The 19,021-nt window shown below is 35.8% G+C and overlaps 3 protein-coding genes and 1 long non-coding RNA gene across 8 annotated transcripts; 2 read left to right on the forward strand and 2 right to left on the reverse strand.

Annotated features, from left to right (window-relative positions):
• Positions 1 to 379: 379 nt before the first annotated feature.
• Positions 380 to 2,903, reverse strand: LOC117162656 (uncharacterized). Its single transcript, XM_033344481.2, has 3 exons — positions 2,701 to 2,903; positions 2,054 to 2,191; positions 380 to 1,295 (listed from the first exon to the last, which is right to left on the reverse strand). The coding sequence occupies exons 1-3, from the start codon at positions 2,728 to 2,730 to the stop codon at positions 939 to 941; spliced, it is 525 nt and encodes a 174-aa protein (XP_033200372.2). The 5' UTR covers positions 2,731 to 2,903; the 3' UTR covers positions 380 to 938.
• Positions 2,904 to 4,291: 1,388 nt separating this feature from the next.
• Positions 4,292 to 17,434, reverse strand: LOC117161748 (uncharacterized). 5 transcript variants are annotated; one of them, XR_013059872.1, is made up of 6 exons: positions 17,069 to 17,434; positions 16,380 to 16,458; positions 16,174 to 16,259; positions 14,074 to 16,047; positions 5,593 to 14,004; positions 4,292 to 5,492 (listed from the first exon to the last, which is right to left on the reverse strand). It is a non-coding gene; the product is annotated as an uncharacterized LOC117161748 (long non-coding RNA). The 5 variants fall into 5 exon arrangements; XR_013059873.1 differs by having other exon boundaries at positions 4,292 to 6,072; positions 6,147 to 14,004; positions 17,069 to 17,431; XR_013059874.1 differs by having other exon boundaries at positions 4,292 to 13,104; positions 13,192 to 14,004; positions 17,069 to 17,398.
• On the forward strand, positions 6,135 to 12,425 carry ImpE3 (Ecdysone-inducible gene E3). Its single transcript, XM_076623706.1, has 4 exons — positions 6,135 to 6,274; positions 7,524 to 7,604; positions 7,971 to 9,043; positions 11,420 to 12,425. Exons 1-4 carry the CDS (start codon positions 6,230 to 6,232, stop codon positions 11,799 to 11,801), a joined length of 1,581 nt encoding a protein of 526 aa, XP_076479821.1. The 5' UTR covers positions 6,135 to 6,229; the 3' UTR covers positions 11,802 to 12,425.
• LOC117161742 (uncharacterized) lies at positions 13,915 to 18,992 on the forward strand. Its single transcript, XM_033343501.2, has 2 exons — positions 13,915 to 14,006; positions 18,320 to 18,992. The coding sequence occupies exons 1-2, from the start codon at positions 13,971 to 13,973 to the stop codon at positions 18,896 to 18,898; spliced, it is 615 nt and encodes a 204-aa protein (XP_033199392.2). The 5' UTR covers positions 13,915 to 13,970; the 3' UTR covers positions 18,899 to 18,992.
• The last annotated feature ends 29 nt before the right edge of the window (positions 18,993 to 19,021 follow it).

Below are 19,021 nucleotides of genomic sequence, written 5' to 3' on the forward strand. Positions count from 1 at the left end.
ACGCTGTATATTGGATGTTCGTGGAAAGTGGGCCAAAGCACAGCCTTACAACCAGATAGAAAATTGGTGAAAGTTTTATCAGATGGAATTGAATGGTTTCGAGTGATGTATCGTGCGATGAATACCGCCATTTATATGTTTTAGGAATTAGGGCTGTTAGAAGTGAGCTAAATTTCAGAAATAATCAAAAAATTATACAATTTTTATTTAACAATGGTTGCTGATATATTATGTTCATACTATGTATATGTTCATACTATCTCACAGATCTAAGATCTTCCTCTAGTATAAAAAACAACATAAAATTACTATCAATTCGCACTAGAATTATACGATTATATAGAAGATAATTTTATCTAAAAATTGATGAAAGTACCTATTGTTCAGACTACAACAATCTTGTAGTAGAGTGATTATTACTTTAAAAATTAGAATATTACATTTACAGTATATAAAATGTAAAAATTGGGTTAATCATCCCGCCGTGTTAAGTCGAAAGGGCTTATCTGCAATTTTCGCTTAAATCGAATCATTGCTGTCGGGTAGCGCAAAAATCATTTATCTATGTGTATATTCAATAAGAAAGCGGTATCTGTATTGAAGATATAACGGTTCATATTTCGGACGTATGTAAAATCGATGGCTGATTGTCAAACACTTAAAAGTCATTTTTCCCCAAACCACTTTCTGAACAGATACGCCTATTTCAATTAACACGGCAACATAAATCTTATCTTTAATTTCCAAATAAATGAGAAATAACGTTAAACTAAAGACATTGCACATAACTCATCTGTGTTAATTTCCTTCGATCAAATATAAAATAAAATACGTTGCGATCTTCTCTCTCTCTCTCTCTCTGACATGCTACGATCCCTCTACGCTACGGTCCACTAATCCCTCATCAAACTCGAAGGAATATCTTTCTGAAAATTCGCCTATTTTCTTCTATAGGCGGATGGATAGTCTGTGAGAATGCTACCAGTAGAGAGAATCGCTCCAGGACGACCTAAGATTCCACCTTTATTCGCTAGCCAGCCATTTCCACCGAAGAATCCAGCTGGTTGCAATCTATCCGTGTAAAAGCCAGAATCGCTTACACTCGCGACATGTAGCAAATTGTTTGCGTTATTCAATTGCTTTCCTTTCGAGTCGTTACGATTTCCAAGTCCAAGATTCTTCAGCGCTTCCTTGAGCTGGCTGACACGGTTCTGCAGAGTTTGGGGGTTGATCTGAGCCAATGGCGTGAGGAACCAGGCGAGTAGGCTTGGTTTTGACGTGCTGTTGGTGTCAGACTGAAAATTAATATCAGGTAGACTGTTCATTGGAATAGCGAAACTTGACTCGATGATCGCAACGAAGAATTTGGAATGGAATGTATTTGCTTGAGATATGATAATGAGTTGTTTTTTGGAATACTGGAATTTAGCTTTCAAGGCTGAACACCTTTTAGGTTGCTAATAGCAATTTGCTTATCGATTATCAATAGCAATTTTGATTGAAACTAAATACTATACACAGAATAAAGTCGAAAGATAAGTTCCTAGTAACAAGTTAAAAATAAAAATTCATATATAATGAAGAGTTATACTAATCGATTGCAGCACCAGCTAAGATTAGATTTGATTCCTTACTTCGCAAGAGAAACTACTTTTACTTTACGATTTCCAATTAGATTTAGATCACATCTTAACGTGAAACGTGAAATTTACGATCGTTGCTGAAGAAACTTTTTATATTCCTCTTAGTTTTTGGGTTCCGTTTTAAGGATGTACGCCAGAAGTAGAAAAACTCAAGGTAACAACCGTAGATCTTTTTAAGCGTATAAAGAACTTCTGTTGCTCTCGTTTCATAGTCTACGTTATGTAGAGCATAAAACACGATTTATAGTTCTGCCGGAAGTGTTTTACTTTATTGTTACGAACAAGCAGCTATAAAGTCGGGTGCGCTTTATCGTGCAGATCCTATCCGGAATTATCCTGCAGTACGTGCTGTGTTATTCTTAAATCTATACTATTCTAGTCATCGACTACCATCTTCGGTATTAACTTACATTTTCAACGATGTGTTCGAAAACTGGCGGGTCACCTGAGTCTTCATTCGCGATCTTTTCTTCTCTTATCGTCACTTGGTCGATTTTATTAATCGAATCCTCAGATAGCGTTACAGGCATCGCGTGTGTTCCAACAATCTAAATATATTTGACAAAGGGAATAGAAAAATAAATATGACAACATTTTATTACCAAAATAGAGGTGTATAGACAATTACCTATAACACTTTATTGTTTAACTGACATTTTATGTACATTAGATGTTTAAAACTAATATTTGAAATATATTGAATGTATTATGTGCATAAAAAGTACATAAAAAAATATAATACGTGAACACCAACAATTGAATAATTCAAGAGTGAGAGTGAACGTTAATTAGTCAGGAACTCAATATTAATTTTGCTAAGAATTCCATATTTTCAATAATTAGGAAAATAAAATATCCGAAATCTGGCATTTCGATGGTTAGATTAAAATTGAAGAAAAAGTTTCGACAAAATTTGTTATGTATTAAATAAGGATGGCGCAAAGACAACGTTGTTCGTGTAAATATTATTAACTAAATGTTAGAAAATTTCCACGATAACGATATGCGTAAGTAATTTTGGTTATAAGAAAAAGAAACTGATCAACGTGTATCTTACCACTACGATCAAGAGCAAAACAGGCGACATCGTTTCGAAAATCGATTTCCACGATAATCCCAACTTCCGTCGAGGGAAAACACGTTCCAACGGTTCACAGGAGTTTCCACGATGCGCAATAATCGAAATGCAACTGCGTGAAGCGATGCCGCAACTGGCAGTCTGAATATATAACGCTTCCCGTACATAGGATTCCTCTTATCGAATGGAGGTACCCTCATACCTTCTGGATAACACTACTATTACTAAATTATATATGCTTCGCGTGTTCGAAACTTCTAGCCGTATTTTCTATCCTGTTCAAATCTGTTAACTCTTTTAAATTACTACGATACATACGAACTATCTTGTTTGGTGAAGACGACTTAACTCGTCTGATAATATTCAACAAATCATATCAAATATCTGTATATATATTTACAAAATTTTTTTTTTTCATTTAAATCGAACATTACGAATTTTCTTAAAATTGTTGATGCGTATGAAAAATAAATATCGAATATATAATCTGAGTATGGGCGTAAGTCGATGTGATTAATTTCTTGAGGGCAGATACATAGAAAATGCACGAAGACTAAATTTGTTTTTGTGCATGTAATCTGTTAAAAATTTTATTGAAATTCTCTAATCTATTTATTCGAAAAGATGAATATTGTAAAAGGTGTCTATTGTTTTATAGTTGTTTTGCACATGTAACTGGTAAATTGAAATGAAAATTCAAATTCTCAATAATAATATATTTTCAGTAGATTGGTTTTTATGTAAAATTATTATTTTAAACTTTTTGTAGTTTACCTGAAATCTATTAACACTATAATTATAATCTGTATAAAGTATAGTTAATAGTATAATATTAAAATAATCCATTGACATTGAAATCTAATAATACAATTTTTATTTACTGAAATTCACTCTGCGATTTAAGTACATTTATCTACTGGCGAGTTTCGTTCTTCTATTTGCGTCCTATTTGTATGAGAAACAATTTTAATATTCACAAGCGTTATCGAAAAGACGTGCCAACTCGTCGTTTGTTACCAGTCACTATCCAACTAAAAAGTGAAAACTCCACTTCCTTCTTTCTGTCGTAATATTCAATTCGATCTCTTACCTTCGCCGCGTTTGCCAAATGGGTTTCGTTCACTGCAACAAACTTCTCGGAATCGAAGGAATCTTTAGTGAAGCGGAAAGCCAGGTTAAAGCTAAAAGTTCATTAAGATGGATTCTACGAACTTGCATGGACTGTTAAATGTGGGTGGTATGATTTTACAACCAGCTTTACGTCTTTGTTTATCTCCTAATTACTGTCCTCGCAAATTCGTAAGCAAACTGCTCGTACTTTCGAGATGTAAAAGCTATGTATTAATTAACGTGATTTCGAAAGCTAAATATCAGAACACTACGTTTCTTAAGAAGCTTTCTAGAGAAGAATATCTCGTATTCCTACGAAGGAAAACGAAAGGAACATAGTAATTCTCGGAAGTAATATTGAAAGAAATTCTCAAAAAGGATAAAACGTATGAAAAAGTGACTTTCTAAATTCCAGATTTTTAGCCAAAACACGTACACAATTAATAATCACAAATACATATCACGAAATACAATATAAAATATAATCATATAAAAATCACAATACATATCACAATTAACAATCGATAAGAAACATCATATTTCACATATCATTCGCGATCTTTTCTTCTCTTATCGTCCCTTGATAGATTTTATTAATCAAATTCTCAGATAGCGTTACAGGCATCGCGTTTGTTCCAACAATCTAAATATATTTGACAAAAGGAACAAAAAAATAATAAAAAAATAAAATAAAATTTTATATATCTGTAAATTTTAAGTTGATAGGTATAATAAATTCGAATGTAATAAATATAATAGATGGAATGAAATAAATTCCTAAATTCCAAGAGGAATCTCGTAAAAGAGAAACGAATAATGGATCCACAAATAGAGATCCAGTCACATATCGAGAACCAGTTGTCCTTTTCATGATCGCGTTCAACCGGGATCCATAACCCAATCGCCTTGAAGGTGCAGTCATCGAACAGTGTTCGCTTTTGTTCCTGTCCTTTTTCTCTGCTCCTCCGTGAAATCGTCGCAACGGCCTTGTCCAAGGTCGTAGCCTTCCGAGAACGAAAGTCACGATCATTGGGATCGTTCTTCTGTGATTTACTTTCGCCCAGACACATTCTACGTGTGGCAGCGCGATCTCGAAATACAGCGTTGGCTGTTAAAGGAAGTGGGAAAAAAAGAAAGAAGCGGAGAGGTTCCAGATATGAAGGACGTCGAGGTAAGATAAATCATTGAAGATAAATGTTTGGGATTTGATATTGTGCGTTAAAGATTCACGTTTTCATAGGTATAATTTTTCATAAATTGATGTTCCAGTTTGATACTATAATTTGAATAAAGATAAATGATGTTCGCTTAATCACGATGGTGCTTCTACTAACCAGATTGAAGTATCTTTTTCATACAATTGTAATTCTAACGAGCATTTCCGTCCTCAGATATATAACCGTAGGTTGGAATTATTTATTTATAAATTATATTACTTATTATCGTAATAGATAACGTACAGAAAAATGAAAGAATTCCTAATGGAAAATGACCCGTTTCGATTTCTATCCTTTTCGAGGAGAACGAAGAAATAAAATATCGAAAATCTTTAACCTTTTTATCCAGCAAATGTTAATATATTTTAACGAAATATTCGTCGCGTAACACAATTATTGGGATAATTATTCAAACGAAATTTCCTCACGATGAATTGTAGAAACCTACAAAACGTACAGATGCAATTTAAAATATGCAAAAATATAATGTGCATTCAAAGTGTAAAAACAAAATATTTGTATCGTTCCTTTCCTTTCAACTCACCAAGTGGAACACACCCAAAGTTCACAAGAGCCGCCCATCGAACGGTCGAAACGAGTCATCGTTCGCGCACTATCCGAACCGGAAACCGGAGGAGAACGATCCTCGAAGGCGGCTGCATAGCGGGAAACCGAGGTTCAGTTCACGGACACGCGACGCATACCGAGTGCAACTTAATTCAAGTGTCACGCGTTCACGTTCGCGAACGAACCGACGACTCTCGTTCTCTTCCTCCTCCGATTAACACTTCTGCTTGCTTTACTCGCGACTTAGAATGTACAAGTGCGACGTTGGAACCGTTACAAGCCTTTTTCGAGACCAGTCCGGCGGTGACGCTCGGCCGCGAACCTTGATCCAAAGTGTGGAAAATCGAAGAATCGGACGAAACGAGCTCTCGTCTGGACCGGTTCGATCCTCCAGTTGCTCTTCGACGACGCTCTGACGCGGATTCACTAACTTTTTCAACGAATAAAACACGATAACCTGAAATCAGTGAAACATCTCAGACGTTCACGAAGCACATTTGCAGTATTTTTCGAGTATTTTTCGAGTATTACCGAAGTACTTTTGGAGTTTGGCGGATTTGACAGAGATTTGAGAGTGGAGATCTCTTGCCAGTTTGAAAATTTAAGGAGGCAATATGAAGACTATTGGCTGCTTTTTGGTGGTTCTACTGGCTCGACAGGTGATTCAGATATTTTGTCATAAATCTATTGTTTCATTCGTAATTGTTTGATCCACTTTACCAGCTTGATCGTATCAATTTGTATTTTGTAAGGTAGAATATTCAGCGAAATAACATCTGTTCGAGTTTACTGATAAATGTAAGGAACCTTTTGATAAGGAATTTTTTATACATTTTTCAAGATCGTTCGTTAGTCACAGTATTTTCTTTCAACGTGTTAGAAGCCATTCGGTCTTTGTTGACAAAGCCTTCTTCCATCTGTAACTGTTTTCGAGTTATCTCTTAAGGCGCGTTTTCACCCTCTAAATCTTGCGTTACCGCAACTAAAACTTTTCTACTATTTTTGTCTGTTTTTCGCGCCTACGTAATTTCATCGCAATCGTCTCACTTACGTATCGCTGACGATCTATTCCAACGATTAATGCGACTGCAAACAATCTATTGAAAAGAAATTCTAATATGAAAAAGAACGTCGATATTTCCCATTACGAAGACAATCAGAGGAAATTGTGAAACAGATTTTATAACAGGTCCTTATTAAATTTTAATTAGATTCTCAAAGGCAAGTTCGTTTCAATCGACTGAAGCTTGCAAATTGGCAAAATTAACGTCAAACACGATATTCTCGTTAAATTTTCATTGGCCAGTCCGTGACGCGCTAATCGACCGATTCCGCCATTTCCCAAAAATCTAGCGCTACGATAAGAAGGGTAAACCGAAAGTTACTTGCTCGGAGGCAGATAAAAGGTCGGCTTTTAATTAACCAACTCACGAACAAGTTTCAGCGGAGTTTAAGCCGTTTCTCGTGTCGTTTCGTCGTTTCTCCAGGAATCGTCGCTGACGATTTTCTGAAGCCGGAACTTTTCCCTCGCTCCTCCCTCTTAATTATCCCTCAAAGTAACCGTGAAGTCGTTCATTCCATTCCAGACATAGTTCCCGATATATTTTCACGAATTTCTGCGTTCATTGATAGCCAGATCTTCACAGTGTCAGATACATTTAATTGCTTCTATCGCCGTACTATTGTACTTTATAATCATACCGCGAATATTTCTAGACTTACGGAAAATTTAGAGGTGAAAAAATTGAGAAAAAACGTGATAAAATATGTTCAATGAGATATGTCCGAAGTAGAACACTCGTTACGATATGATAAACCTGCGCGCGAATCTCATTCGACCTTTGCGTCAAGACTTCTGCTTATATTTTTTGACGACACATTTATGATAATTATAACTGCTCCTTTTAGGCTATTTGCGGAGTCCTTAAGAATCCACCAGCCTTCTCGAAGCCGGATTACTCGGATTCCTATCTTCCGGCAGCCATGCAAGTGAGAATCATCGTTAATTATATCAAGTAGCGCTGCTTAATGAAGAAATATTTTCATACGAAACATCTCCACTAAACAGATATATTGTTATTAGTTTATACATTAATACAAAACTACGTTGTTATAGAATTAAATGTTAGTTAATAATTTATTATATTATATTTGTAGTCATCTCGCAGGCTAATTATTAATTTACTATTAATATTTATAAAGATATATATAAAATATACGTATAATAATACGTGCCAATTGTCAATTCGATATTAATATCAGAAGAATATATTAAAACACGTGTGTAGATCCAACATTTCCACGACTATCAAATCGATCGAATTCTCGTTAAAACGATCCGCTTCTCTAACGCAGGTGATATTTTACGCCGTCGAACAACTGAAACTTCTTCAATCAGAAGAGGCTATGCAGAGTTCCACCTCCACAGAAAGCCCCTCCACTTCACCCATTAGCTTCATAGCTGAAGATCAACAGACTGCTTCTCAAGATCCTTCGACCATATGCAGTATCGCAGTATCCCAATCCTTGGACGAGTCGAAGGACGAGGGGGACGAATCCAAGTCGGAAAACTCGTCGAACGACAAAACAGGAGTATCGGTGATCAAGGAAACTTCGAAGAATAAAACCGAAGATTCGGCAGTCGAGGTAGAACAAACAACAAACGACAAGATGAAAGAACCAAGTGCAGAAAAGGCACAGGAAGGCGAAACGGACGAATCAAACGCGCAAGAAACGGAAAAAGACAAAGTGGAGGGGTCGAAGGTCGAAGAAGTGTTCGACGATAAGACGGAAGAATCCAAAACCCAAGAAACGTCGACCGACGAAATGGACGAATCGAAGACGCAAGAAATCGTGACAGACAAAGAGGAAGAATCGAAGACGCAAGAGGCGTCAAAGGACAGGACAGGTGACTCCAAGGTGGACGAATCGTCGAAAGACAGCGCGGAGACTTTGGTAGCGCTGGAGACGTCGAAGCCAGGTGAAATTGACCAGCAATCGATGGAGGATCCCTCGACGCAGCCAGAGTCGCCAGAGGTGAACGAGGAAACGCCAGAAACCAACTACGCGACGCCGGAGACGAATTACGAGGAACCGGAACGTGTGCACGCCGTGCAAGAAACGAATCAAGAAGTCCCCGAGGAGAATCACGAATGGATCTCCTGGTCTCCTACGAGCACGGAAACGAAGCTGGAAACGACGACTGCGTCGAGCGATCCTGATGATTCCACGAGACCCGAATCGATCGTTGCGAACGTCGACAAGAAGAAAGAACCGACTATCGATAGCGTGGTGCAGGACGTCTATCAGATCTTGAAACCTAAACCGTCCAAGTTCGCAGACGCGGATCATTTCGAGGAATCGAAAAGCGTGGATGGGATTCCCGTGGAGAAAATGGAGAACGTGGAAGAGGAGGACGACGAGACAAGGTGAAGCCTTTCGTTAGAAAGTTTATTTGCTTTTTGGCGGAGGAATAGATGACAGGGTTTAAGAAAGGGATTTGCTGAGCGTTTGTTAGGTACAGACATTAGCGGACTGCGGATATTTCTAGAAATTCACATTTTCATGCAGGGAAGATCTTCATCTACAGAATATTATACCGAACAATGTACTTTAGCTATTTTCTATATCCTCGTTTAGGTTCTTCATTGTTCTATCCCCGCGAGCTTTTAATACGAGAAAACTAAGTTTAAAGTTTATGAAGTTTAATATTATTACGCGGAGTTGGGAGCTAAAAGAACTGAATATTCGTTGTTGCCCAAGCAGAATTTTCATCGTTGAGAAATGCAGTTAGAAAAGTTAAGAACTAGGGCAACGATATCTTTTATCGCGTGTACCCTATGCATTTTTGAATTTTTTAATTTTTCATAAATGTATACAAATTTGCGGTTTGATTACGAGACAATTTACCGCATTTTAGAAGGTTGGATGTTAAAAATGGTCATTTTTTGGCCTTCCTCAGGGCGAAAAGTTCTCGCAGGATATTTGAAAGCATCTGTCAAGGAGAAGATACGTTATTAGCATTTATGCGGAACGTGAAAGCTGAAAAAAATGAGTGCAAAGATGAAAAAGTGGCAGCGATCAAACTTACCCTACGCTTAAACTTCATCTTCTCAAGATGCTGAACTATTTATGAAATATTTCCTTGAAAATTCTGTCGATTAATCAATTGAAACTTGGAATCGAGCAAATCCAAAGTACCACAAGATTATTGCTGCCCATTGTTCTCACGTAGCAACGATCTGGTGCTACTTCGGAATTACTCGATTTCAAACTGCAATTGATTTATTAGCAGAATCGCCGAGGAATCGTTATGTCGATACAGATGAATAATTATTCTGTAAGTGGATCAGAATTCGAAGAAAATTAAGATCAAACGTAATACACGGATAAGCTTCAGCGTTGCCACTCTTTCATCTTTCGCACTCATTTTTTTTTTCAACTTTCTCATCACATTTCGGCTAAAATAACATTTTTCGTCCCTGAGAGAATTTTTCGTTCGCAAGCAGGTCCAAAAATTGCTATCTTTCAGCATCTTCGTTTACAATCTCATCTTATTTTGAAGAAATATTCAGTTTGGTTTATTTAGAAATGATAATAAATAATAAGAAATGGAAGAGATTCTTGGAAAGGGAGGACAGATTTGATACAGAGATGAAGCAGCTTGGTATTTTAAAAATTTACAATTTGGTATGCAGCAGGTATATACAGTTTATAAAATAATAATAATTATAATTATGGTAAACAATAATAATAAACGATGACGGTGCAAAGATTTACTAATAAAATAGAACAATGCAAGAAAGTGCTAGGATGAAACTACAATGAAATAAATGAAATTCGTAATTGGTTTTTAAAAATCGAGATGTAATTGCAGCCTGTGTATTTTTTTTTTATTATACTTCGTTTCGTATTATTAACAGTCATAAGTTCCGAGAAAAATTTGAATACTTCGATATCGGAACAGCATTGATATCTCAGAAACGTCTAGCAAATGTGCTACGTTTATAGATTAACGGGTGCCCATTCGAGTTTGAAATTTACTTTGGCAAACTTAATGCAGAATAAACATAGTCTAATGCAGCAGCCGTAACAAGGCTGTCACTGCTCGACGTTCGGTTGCTGGGATCAATTCAAATTTCATTGAAAAGTCTGCTTAACTAAATGTAGATACAAGCATGCTTCGAGTACAAATACTCGTTACGAAACTGAAAGGTCTATCCTCGAAAAATTTTATTACGTTACGTCTGACATTTCGACGATAATTCAATCAAATAATTTACCACTTCGTGTCCATATTCGACATTCCAAATACTATGAGAATTTAAAAACTGACAAAATAATTGAGAAGAAACGATATCAATAGCATCTTGCCCCTCTGATAGAAAATTAAAGGAAAATGAAATTTAATGAAACAAATTTGTAACAATGGAAGTATTGTTTAAAAATAATCAAGACATCCGATTTTTTAATAGATCGTCAAAAATCCTATAGTAATTTAAAAACATTCGCGAGAAAAAAGAAATAAAGTATACGAGAGAAACTTAGTTAATCAAAGTAGAAGACTGTGTAAGAAAATTAATTAACAACAATTCAAAGGTGACTCAAGACTAAGGAAAATTTCAATCTCTTGATAAAGAATATATTATAAAATAAACTATCAAGAATTCAATATTAATAACTCCCAGCGCAACATTACAAAATAAGCTGGACTGAACGCGTTAAAAAATCCAAGTCAATATTGAATTATATTTACCGAATATGTTAACTTTCTAATCTTTCCAATTCAACCAATTCCTCGACAGATTCACACGTTTAGGCGAGAAGGTGACGCAAGTGCCAAGGCCAAGCCTAAGCAGTTACCTAAGACGTTCGAAGGTGCCACCGAGCGCGACTCTTCAGCAACTCGCCAACCTGTACGACTCGTTGAGCAAGGATGCCAGGAAGCAGGGATTCGGGAAATACACAGGTTTCTCTGACGACGTTCTCAATACTCTACAAAGTTCCGCGGAGGGTGGTATCGGACCACAACTGAAGAAGATTCTGTCGAAGCTGCTGGAACGAAACGAGTTGACGAGAGAAGACGCAAGAATGAGGACATCGTTGGCTGTTCGAGATCTCGACAACCCTTCCAGCATGCTGAACAAAGACCTAAGACCCTTGTTACCCTTGCGTTATTCCCCATAATGCTCGACATTAACGTTACATGACATTATGACATGTGTCGATAAATGATTAATCGACGGCGAATTTTTACGCAATTACGGGAAACTTAAAGGTGTAAAGATATACAAAATGCATGCATAATACGTAAAAATGCACGAAACTCGCGTAAGATTTATATGAAATGGTGAGTTTAATATGAAATATCGAAAATAGAATAGATGTTAGTGGTTATAATTAGACTGCGGGTTTTTATGCGTTTGTGGGATATTTGAAATGCAAAAAATTGCACAGAATGCATCCGTTATGAGGAAACATATAAAATGTCCAAGGTACACAATAGCGCTTTCCATAATTACTTAACGGGGGAAAAAGCGATTTTCTACCGAGGTTCTACGTTTTTAATTACGCTTTCAAAAATATGAATTTCCGTAGTTGTAGTCTAGTTTTAATTAGATCGCGGATTTTCGTGCATTTGTGAACTAAAATGGAAATTAAAAAGGAAATTCAAACCGGTGGAAACACACAAACTGCGTGAGATTAAACGTAGAATGAAAAATATCAAATACGATTTATGGGAATTTCAAGGATCCGAAAACGCACAGAATGTACATAATATACAAAAATATACAACATATACAAAATAAAGTACTCGTTATAATATATTTGATGCAAGTATTAAAACAAATCTCCCTTTTAGATCCCATTTTCTTGATAATATTTATGAAGATACTATTTTCGAGTGCAACTAACGTAAGTACATCAAAGTATCAAATTTTCAAGAGGGCAGTGTACGTTTGCAAGCTAAAAAGGATGCAAAACCGCAAGAATCCGTAGGATGACTCAATAATTCCGAATACAATGAAGTTGATTCACGTCCGATTTTTTGGTAAAGCGTTGTTAAGACGTTGACTCATACGTATCAACTAACGTAACACATACGTACCTATAATCTACATAATATATACATATTAAGTACCCAAATCAAAGCTCGATACAATCCATCAAACGAAGATCAAATCCACATCTATACGTCATGGAACAAATTATTTCTAAACAGTATACATATTATATATATATATATAGCATGTACTTCTACCAAAGATCTATTATTACCTAGTACTTATCTACATCTACATGTTACCTAGTACTCATCTACATGTGTACCTACCTGAACAACCATAGAATCATGTTTTACTATCCGCTTTCAAATACTACCAAATCAAACCGATCAATACTAAACTGAGATCTTCGCCTGAACGCCAGAGGACTAATTAATGCCAATAACATCCATGTGCAATTTCTACCAACCACCTATTATATCCACCTAAACATCATGGAATCGTGTTTCGTTATCGATCTTTCAGTACTACCAAATCATACTGATCAATATTAAATTCAAATTCACACCTACATACGTATGCGATGAACGTGGATTATTTTCAGAAGCTCCTCTGAAAATTATAATATTCTTATTTCTCGGAAAAATATATGTAGAAGTTCGTTTCGTCTAAAGAGCAAAGGTTGCTGCAAAATTTTAAGCGGCAGTATTTATTCTGATTAATTAGGTTCATGTATATACATTTACTACATACGAGTATATACTATAATTATACGAGTATATACTATAATTTACTATAATGTATATACATTACATTACTATGTATGAAAATAGAATGCAAATCCGATAAAAAAAAAAAAGAAAGAAAACGCTTCGTTGGAAAATAAGGGTTCGTGCCAGTACCTTTTATAGCCACTGTATATATACCTGACCTAGTATCTATATGTACTTTTACCTAACCAATATAGCGTCGTATTCTACGATCCATCTATCGACACCATCGAACCCATACCACAGATCCCATGAATTTTTTTGATCCACCTTGACCCGCGGCACGATATTGTTTATTGGTTGAACAATATGAGTTGGCAGAGTCCACGGAGCAGCATTACGTGTGTCGAATAGCGATTTCCATTAGGCAACACCGTGTCAATGGTTTGTCCAGCAGGCAGAGGCGCGGACAGAAAACAATAGCCTCGCTGCTGTGATCGAATTAGACGCGACGAGATGCTACGCCGCTGCATTGCACGCCAGTATAAATGGATTTTGAAATCAATGAGTCCTTCAGTTGTTGCCTTACTTTCGACCAAAGGAATCATCGAAAGGGAACACTTGACCCGGCTTAAGACGATATGAAGACTCTACTTCTTGGATTTTTCCTTCTTTCTGTAAGTAAAATTCACATTTTTATGAATATAATTAAAACAATGGAACCTAGATAGAAAATTAATTTACCCATTGAATATTATAGAGATTACTATACCCTGGATATTTTCTACATTTTTCTTAATTATTCGCACCCTGCGTGTTTCTGCATTTTCAAACTTTCCACAAATGCATCAAAATGCACAGTCTAGTAATTAGCTTTTCTCTTCCCTTTTCTTTCTTTTTTTTTTAAATATTTCCTTTGGAAATCGTAGTCTGTCTTGAAAACATTCGACAATTTTATACAGCTTAATTGCATTAGTAACATGTAGATATTTTCCTGGGATTCCATACCTTCTCTCATTGTTAGATTCTTAGATCATTCGAGTATTAATAATTAGTAGATTACTAGTATTTATGCATTTATGACAGGTGTAAGTGTGCAAAGATGCATACAAATACGAAATGCAAAGTACAGTTAGAAAATGAAACTTGCGTGAAAGAACGCTACTCTTTCATTATAGTTATTGGATTTAATTAAATGTGACATTCAAAGGGTGGAATATTATAAAGCGAGAAGTTCGATTTTCTTTGGATTTTTTTGGAGGAATTTGTGCAAGTTTTGATTCATTGAACAGAATGATAGTTGTAGCTTTGATTTCGACAAGGGATTAATTTCCGAACGTTCGATTAAAGTAATAAAAGTAGCGGAAGAAGTTCAAAGAGAAGAAGAAAAGGAATCTGAGAGGCAAACTGTTTGCAACATTCGCAATCTTCCTGTCGTTTAATCGCGAAACTTCCCTGCTTCCGTCACAACGAACATCTGCGTTCTTATTTTAAAAGTCTGAGTAATCGTGGAAAATTTTATTGAGCAAAGATTTTAAAAAATTGTTAGGTTCTTCGAATAATCCTTTCAAAAAATGTCTCCACCCGATAATTTTCGAGAGTTATCTAATTTTTCAACAAAATTTTTCAAAAAAGTTCTTCCAGGTGAGAAATTCCAATGATTTAATTACATCTCAAATAAGTATTAGGTTGTGCCAAAAGTTTCCTTCGTTTTATACGGAAATGATAGATGCACGTTTTTTGCTTTATATTATTTCATTGAATTATGCATGATCCATTTTGTAGTGATAGAACAAAAAAATCAACAAGAAACACTCAGCCGTCGTTTCCCAAAAATCAAACGCATTTTACGTGCATCTCTCCCTCTTTTTTTTACACGAGAGATCATCGGCGTTTCAATTAGACACCCTGTATACAATATGGCCGACAGAAATGGATACATAACCTTGAAGTAACCATAAAGTAAAAAAGTAAAGTCATCGCACATTCTTGTCAAATTTCATGAAACTCGCGTGAAACTAGTGTTTGATAATTACGTCGCATTTAGTATCCGGCTTTCTCTTCAATCTCCTTTGAGATAATCGAACGTGATGCTGCTCGATCTTTGGTACGTACAAGATGTTTCAAAATGGAGATGAAAGTATATATATAATTGTACATCGACTTTTATCTATCTGATATATTTTATTTTAATTGGGATAAAAAAAACAGAATATTCGTACAAATATATTACCACGATGTATAGGGCGTTTCAAAATCCCGACTCTACTATATTTTATTCTACTCCTGATAAAAGTCATAAAGAAAGTAAATTATTAGAATTTTCTAAAAGTATATGGTATGATATATAGGACGTTTCCAAATCTCGATTTTACATTTTTCACCTCAGTAAACTCTTGTACGACAGCTTCCCCGTATGAGATCAGAGCCGGACGGGCATCTGTTGGGTACTACAATTAATTGCCTGTTAGTCAATTCAAAATCATCTTCTTCCATCGTCGTAGTACTCATCTCTGTAGTCGTGTGTGTCATTAAATCGAACACAGTGTTGTATATTTTGGCCTGTCCTACTTTAACGCTTTGCTTTATTCTCTCCAAGAGGAAGGGTAACTCTGTTGTCGTCTCTCCCTGAGAGAGATGCATCAGTGCAACGAGCATGAAGACAGCAAGGAAAAAGCGAGAAAATCGCAACATCTTTCTTGTGGTATCTTCTTAGACCTTGAAGTGGAAGTAAATTAACATGAAAAAAAGAAGAAAAGTAAGATGAAAACACTACGGTATTATTTTCACGGTGTTTTTATTTATGTAACAACCTGTATAGTAAGGGGGATCTTAAAGCTTTACCTTCTCAATTAGGAATCTTCCTTTAGTATGGAGCGTAATTGACTGTCTTTAATGTACAAATTGCCGACCGCTTTTAGTGAAATAACCTGTACACAAGATTTTTGCAATTGATAAGTCGTCTTTTTTAGAAAAGAATAAAAAATCTTCTTCTATATTAAAAAGCTCGTTAATTTAGACCTGACTTAATTTTTAAAAATATAACTTACCTTGAAATGTGTCTGTTCAATTTCTGTATACTGAACTCAGTTTCAAATTTTATGTTCACCTCCTCTGAAACAGCCTCTACTGCAACATTAATGCAACGTTGCATAGAATGGAAACATCATATCAGTGAGAAACATCAGTGATCATAACAATCCATAATTATCGTTATTTAACCATTACTAGTTACCTAACAGTCTACAATCATAGATTATTTCCGGTAGATTAACGCGATACGTGCATTTTTACGTTCTCCGAAATGCATGTTAGTGAAAGACAAACGAATTTATTATTCGATCCGATACAATTACACTTCGGGAATTATATCTATTTCTATTTATTGTATGCACTGTATGTGTCTTTAAATTTTTCATGAGAGCATAAAAATCTACAAATTATACATATATACATAAAATATATAAAATCCCAATGTCTCCCCATTTTTTAGAAAACCAACCGACTGATATTACATCGTCCAGAAAATTCGAAAAAGCGAAATTTAAAAAGAAACGAAAAATAGTCTATTTCCGTAGAATCTTTTTCTTCAAAAAACTTAATTTTCTCTTGCTTTGAAATTATATCTTTGGAACGTGTATCAGCAGCAATTTATGCCGAATAAATGCAACGAATTTTCCAATCAACTCAATAAGAATCACACTATTTAAATAAAAAATTTAAGATTCAAGGTCCGCACCTTATGAAATGGTCTATCGCGTCAAATCAGATCCACGACTCGATCAACACTATTGGTGAATTCCAGATGGTATAAAAAAAACTGCGTTGCTGGACAATTATTCGACGATTTATTGGCAGAAAGCGTTTATCTGCCTAACACGTCGACGATAAACACAACAACTGTCCGCTACGACACCCGCGAGACTATAGGATTCACACCTCCTAACTCTTCAGCGTGTGAACTGAAATAAAACAAAGCTTAACAACACATAATACAGCGTTCACGAGCTGTGTAAACCGTGTAAAAGCTACGGTCACTCTGAGAGATTACGATTCGAGAACGATGATTAAAAGATGGTAACCAGTCTCCCAGTTCGTCGAGACGATTCTGATTGGGTCAAGAGTGCACTGCGTTATCTGCAAATGTAAACTTGTATCGCAATAAATCATTTTGTTAGATACGTTTCTGTCCTTGTTTCTCAATCGTACAACGCTTATCGATCACGAATTCTATTTCCTTTTCGTCTGCTGCTTTTTCTCACGTATCAGTTTATTTATTCGTACATTGGCTCACGAAATTGCATTGAAAATACGCACACTTACCATATACAAATAGAAAATGTGTGCGAGATGCAAAAATATGTAAAATATCCAAGGTTATAGTATATTATCCATCGTGACATTTAGTACGTAGAATAAATATCTGCTTAGGTTTCATCTTTCCAGATAAGGGATACATTTATGTCTCGTATGTTTTAAAATTAGAAACTCAGTGGCGAAATTTCTGAGTTATGATACAAAGTTTGCGATTGCAGTTGAGGATGATAAGACACGTAAATCTGGTCAAAAAAATTGCTTTATAATTTTCCATCATCCGCTCTGTATGAAGGCTCGATAAGTATTAGATTGTCGCGGCGAAGAAACGTTAAATTTAATTATGAATGATCCATTTTGTAGTAATAGAACAATAATGGAACGAAATGTATCATGCATAATTCAATGAAGTAATATAAAACGAAAAATGTTGCGCATCTATTATTTCCTTATAAAACGAAAGAAACTTCTGGGACAAGCTAATACTTCAGAAACGTTAACTCTTTGTAGCAAAATTAATGTATCAGTACTCCAAAAATAAATTAGTCGAGCTAGAAAAATACTTTAATCTTCTACAGAAGAAAGGAAGAGAATTTAAAAGAAAAACATTAATCTCTTCGCCAATATTAATTTATCAAGGTTTCTGTAAGAATAAAAGTAAAAATCTGTATTTCAGCTCTCCACGTTGAGAGTGCAATCGAAGCCACAAATCACGAGACTGTTCCCGATCCCAGAAGAAACGAGCACTCCGAGGCAAGAAACTAACACCGAGGCAAAACCACTGGATAAGTTGCTCGGGAAATTGCGAGCCACGTACAACTTCGTGTTTCGAAAGCCAGAGAACACGAGTAACGTGGAGAAAATTTTGGCCAAGGATACACCGAATCCAGACGTCGAAGCGCTTAAATTAATCTGGTCCAATCGAATGCAAGAGAACTCGAAGGACAAAGAAGATCCAGGAAAGAAGTCTGAATTAAAAGTCACGTATTTAGGATCATCAAACGATGATTGGGTAAACGATATTCGACCTTTGGAAGACTTAGAACCATTGGAACCATTGGAACTGCAGGATGAAGTGGAAAATGACAGAGACCGAGAAGTGGAGATCGTCACACCGAGAACTGCTTTCCAGTTCCCGGTAACGCTCAGTCGTCATCTTGTTGATTGGCTTGGATCACTTTTAGGAATCACCTACGGTGTCTATTCTAAATTGGCTAGAGCTATTTATACCAATAATACGATACGTGTTAATTAATTATAATTAACGATGGCTTATTAATTATAAGGAACATGTATTATACCGCTTGGATGGACTTTCATTTGTATTAAAAGATTATTGAGAAGTAAAAGGAGATGTAGATGATTATCCCAGGAGCTG

Source organism: Bombus vancouverensis, chromosome 13, assembly GCF_051014615.1.
Source record: "Bombus vancouverensis nearcticus chromosome 13, iyBomVanc1_principal, whole genome shotgun sequence".
Taxonomy (NCBI): domain Eukaryota; kingdom Metazoa; phylum Arthropoda; class Insecta; order Hymenoptera; family Apidae; genus Bombus; species Bombus vancouverensis.

Coding starts and splice junctions, on each gene's coding strand:
- LOC117161742 (XM_033343501.2), top strand. CDS start 13,971: ATGAAGACTCTACTTCTTGGATTTTTCCTTCTTTCT. Junction 14,007..18,319: donor TTGGATTTTTCCTTCTTTCT/GTAAGTAAAATT, acceptor TCTGTATTTCAG/CTCTCCACGTTGAGAGTGCA.
- LOC117162656 (XM_033344481.2), bottom strand. CDS start 2,730: ATGTCGCCTGTTTTGCTCTTGATCGTAGTG. Junction 2,192..2,700: donor TTTTGCTCTTGATCGTAGTG/GTAAGATACACG, acceptor AAATATATTTAG/ATTGTTGGAACACACGCGAT. Junction 1,296..2,053: donor TCGAACACATCGTTGAAAAT/GTAAGTTAATAC, acceptor ATTAATTTTCAG/TCTGACACCAACAGCACGTC.
- ImpE3 (XM_076623706.1), top strand. CDS start 6,230: ATGAAGACTATTGGCTGCTTTTTGGTGGTTCTACTGGCTCGACAG. Junction 6,275..7,523: donor TGGTTCTACTGGCTCGACAG/GTGATTCAGATA, acceptor TGCTCCTTTTAG/GCTATTTGCGGAGTCCTTAA. Junction 7,605..7,970: donor ATCTTCCGGCAGCCATGCAA/GTGAGAATCATC, acceptor TCTCTAACGCAG/GTGATATTTTACGCCGTCGA.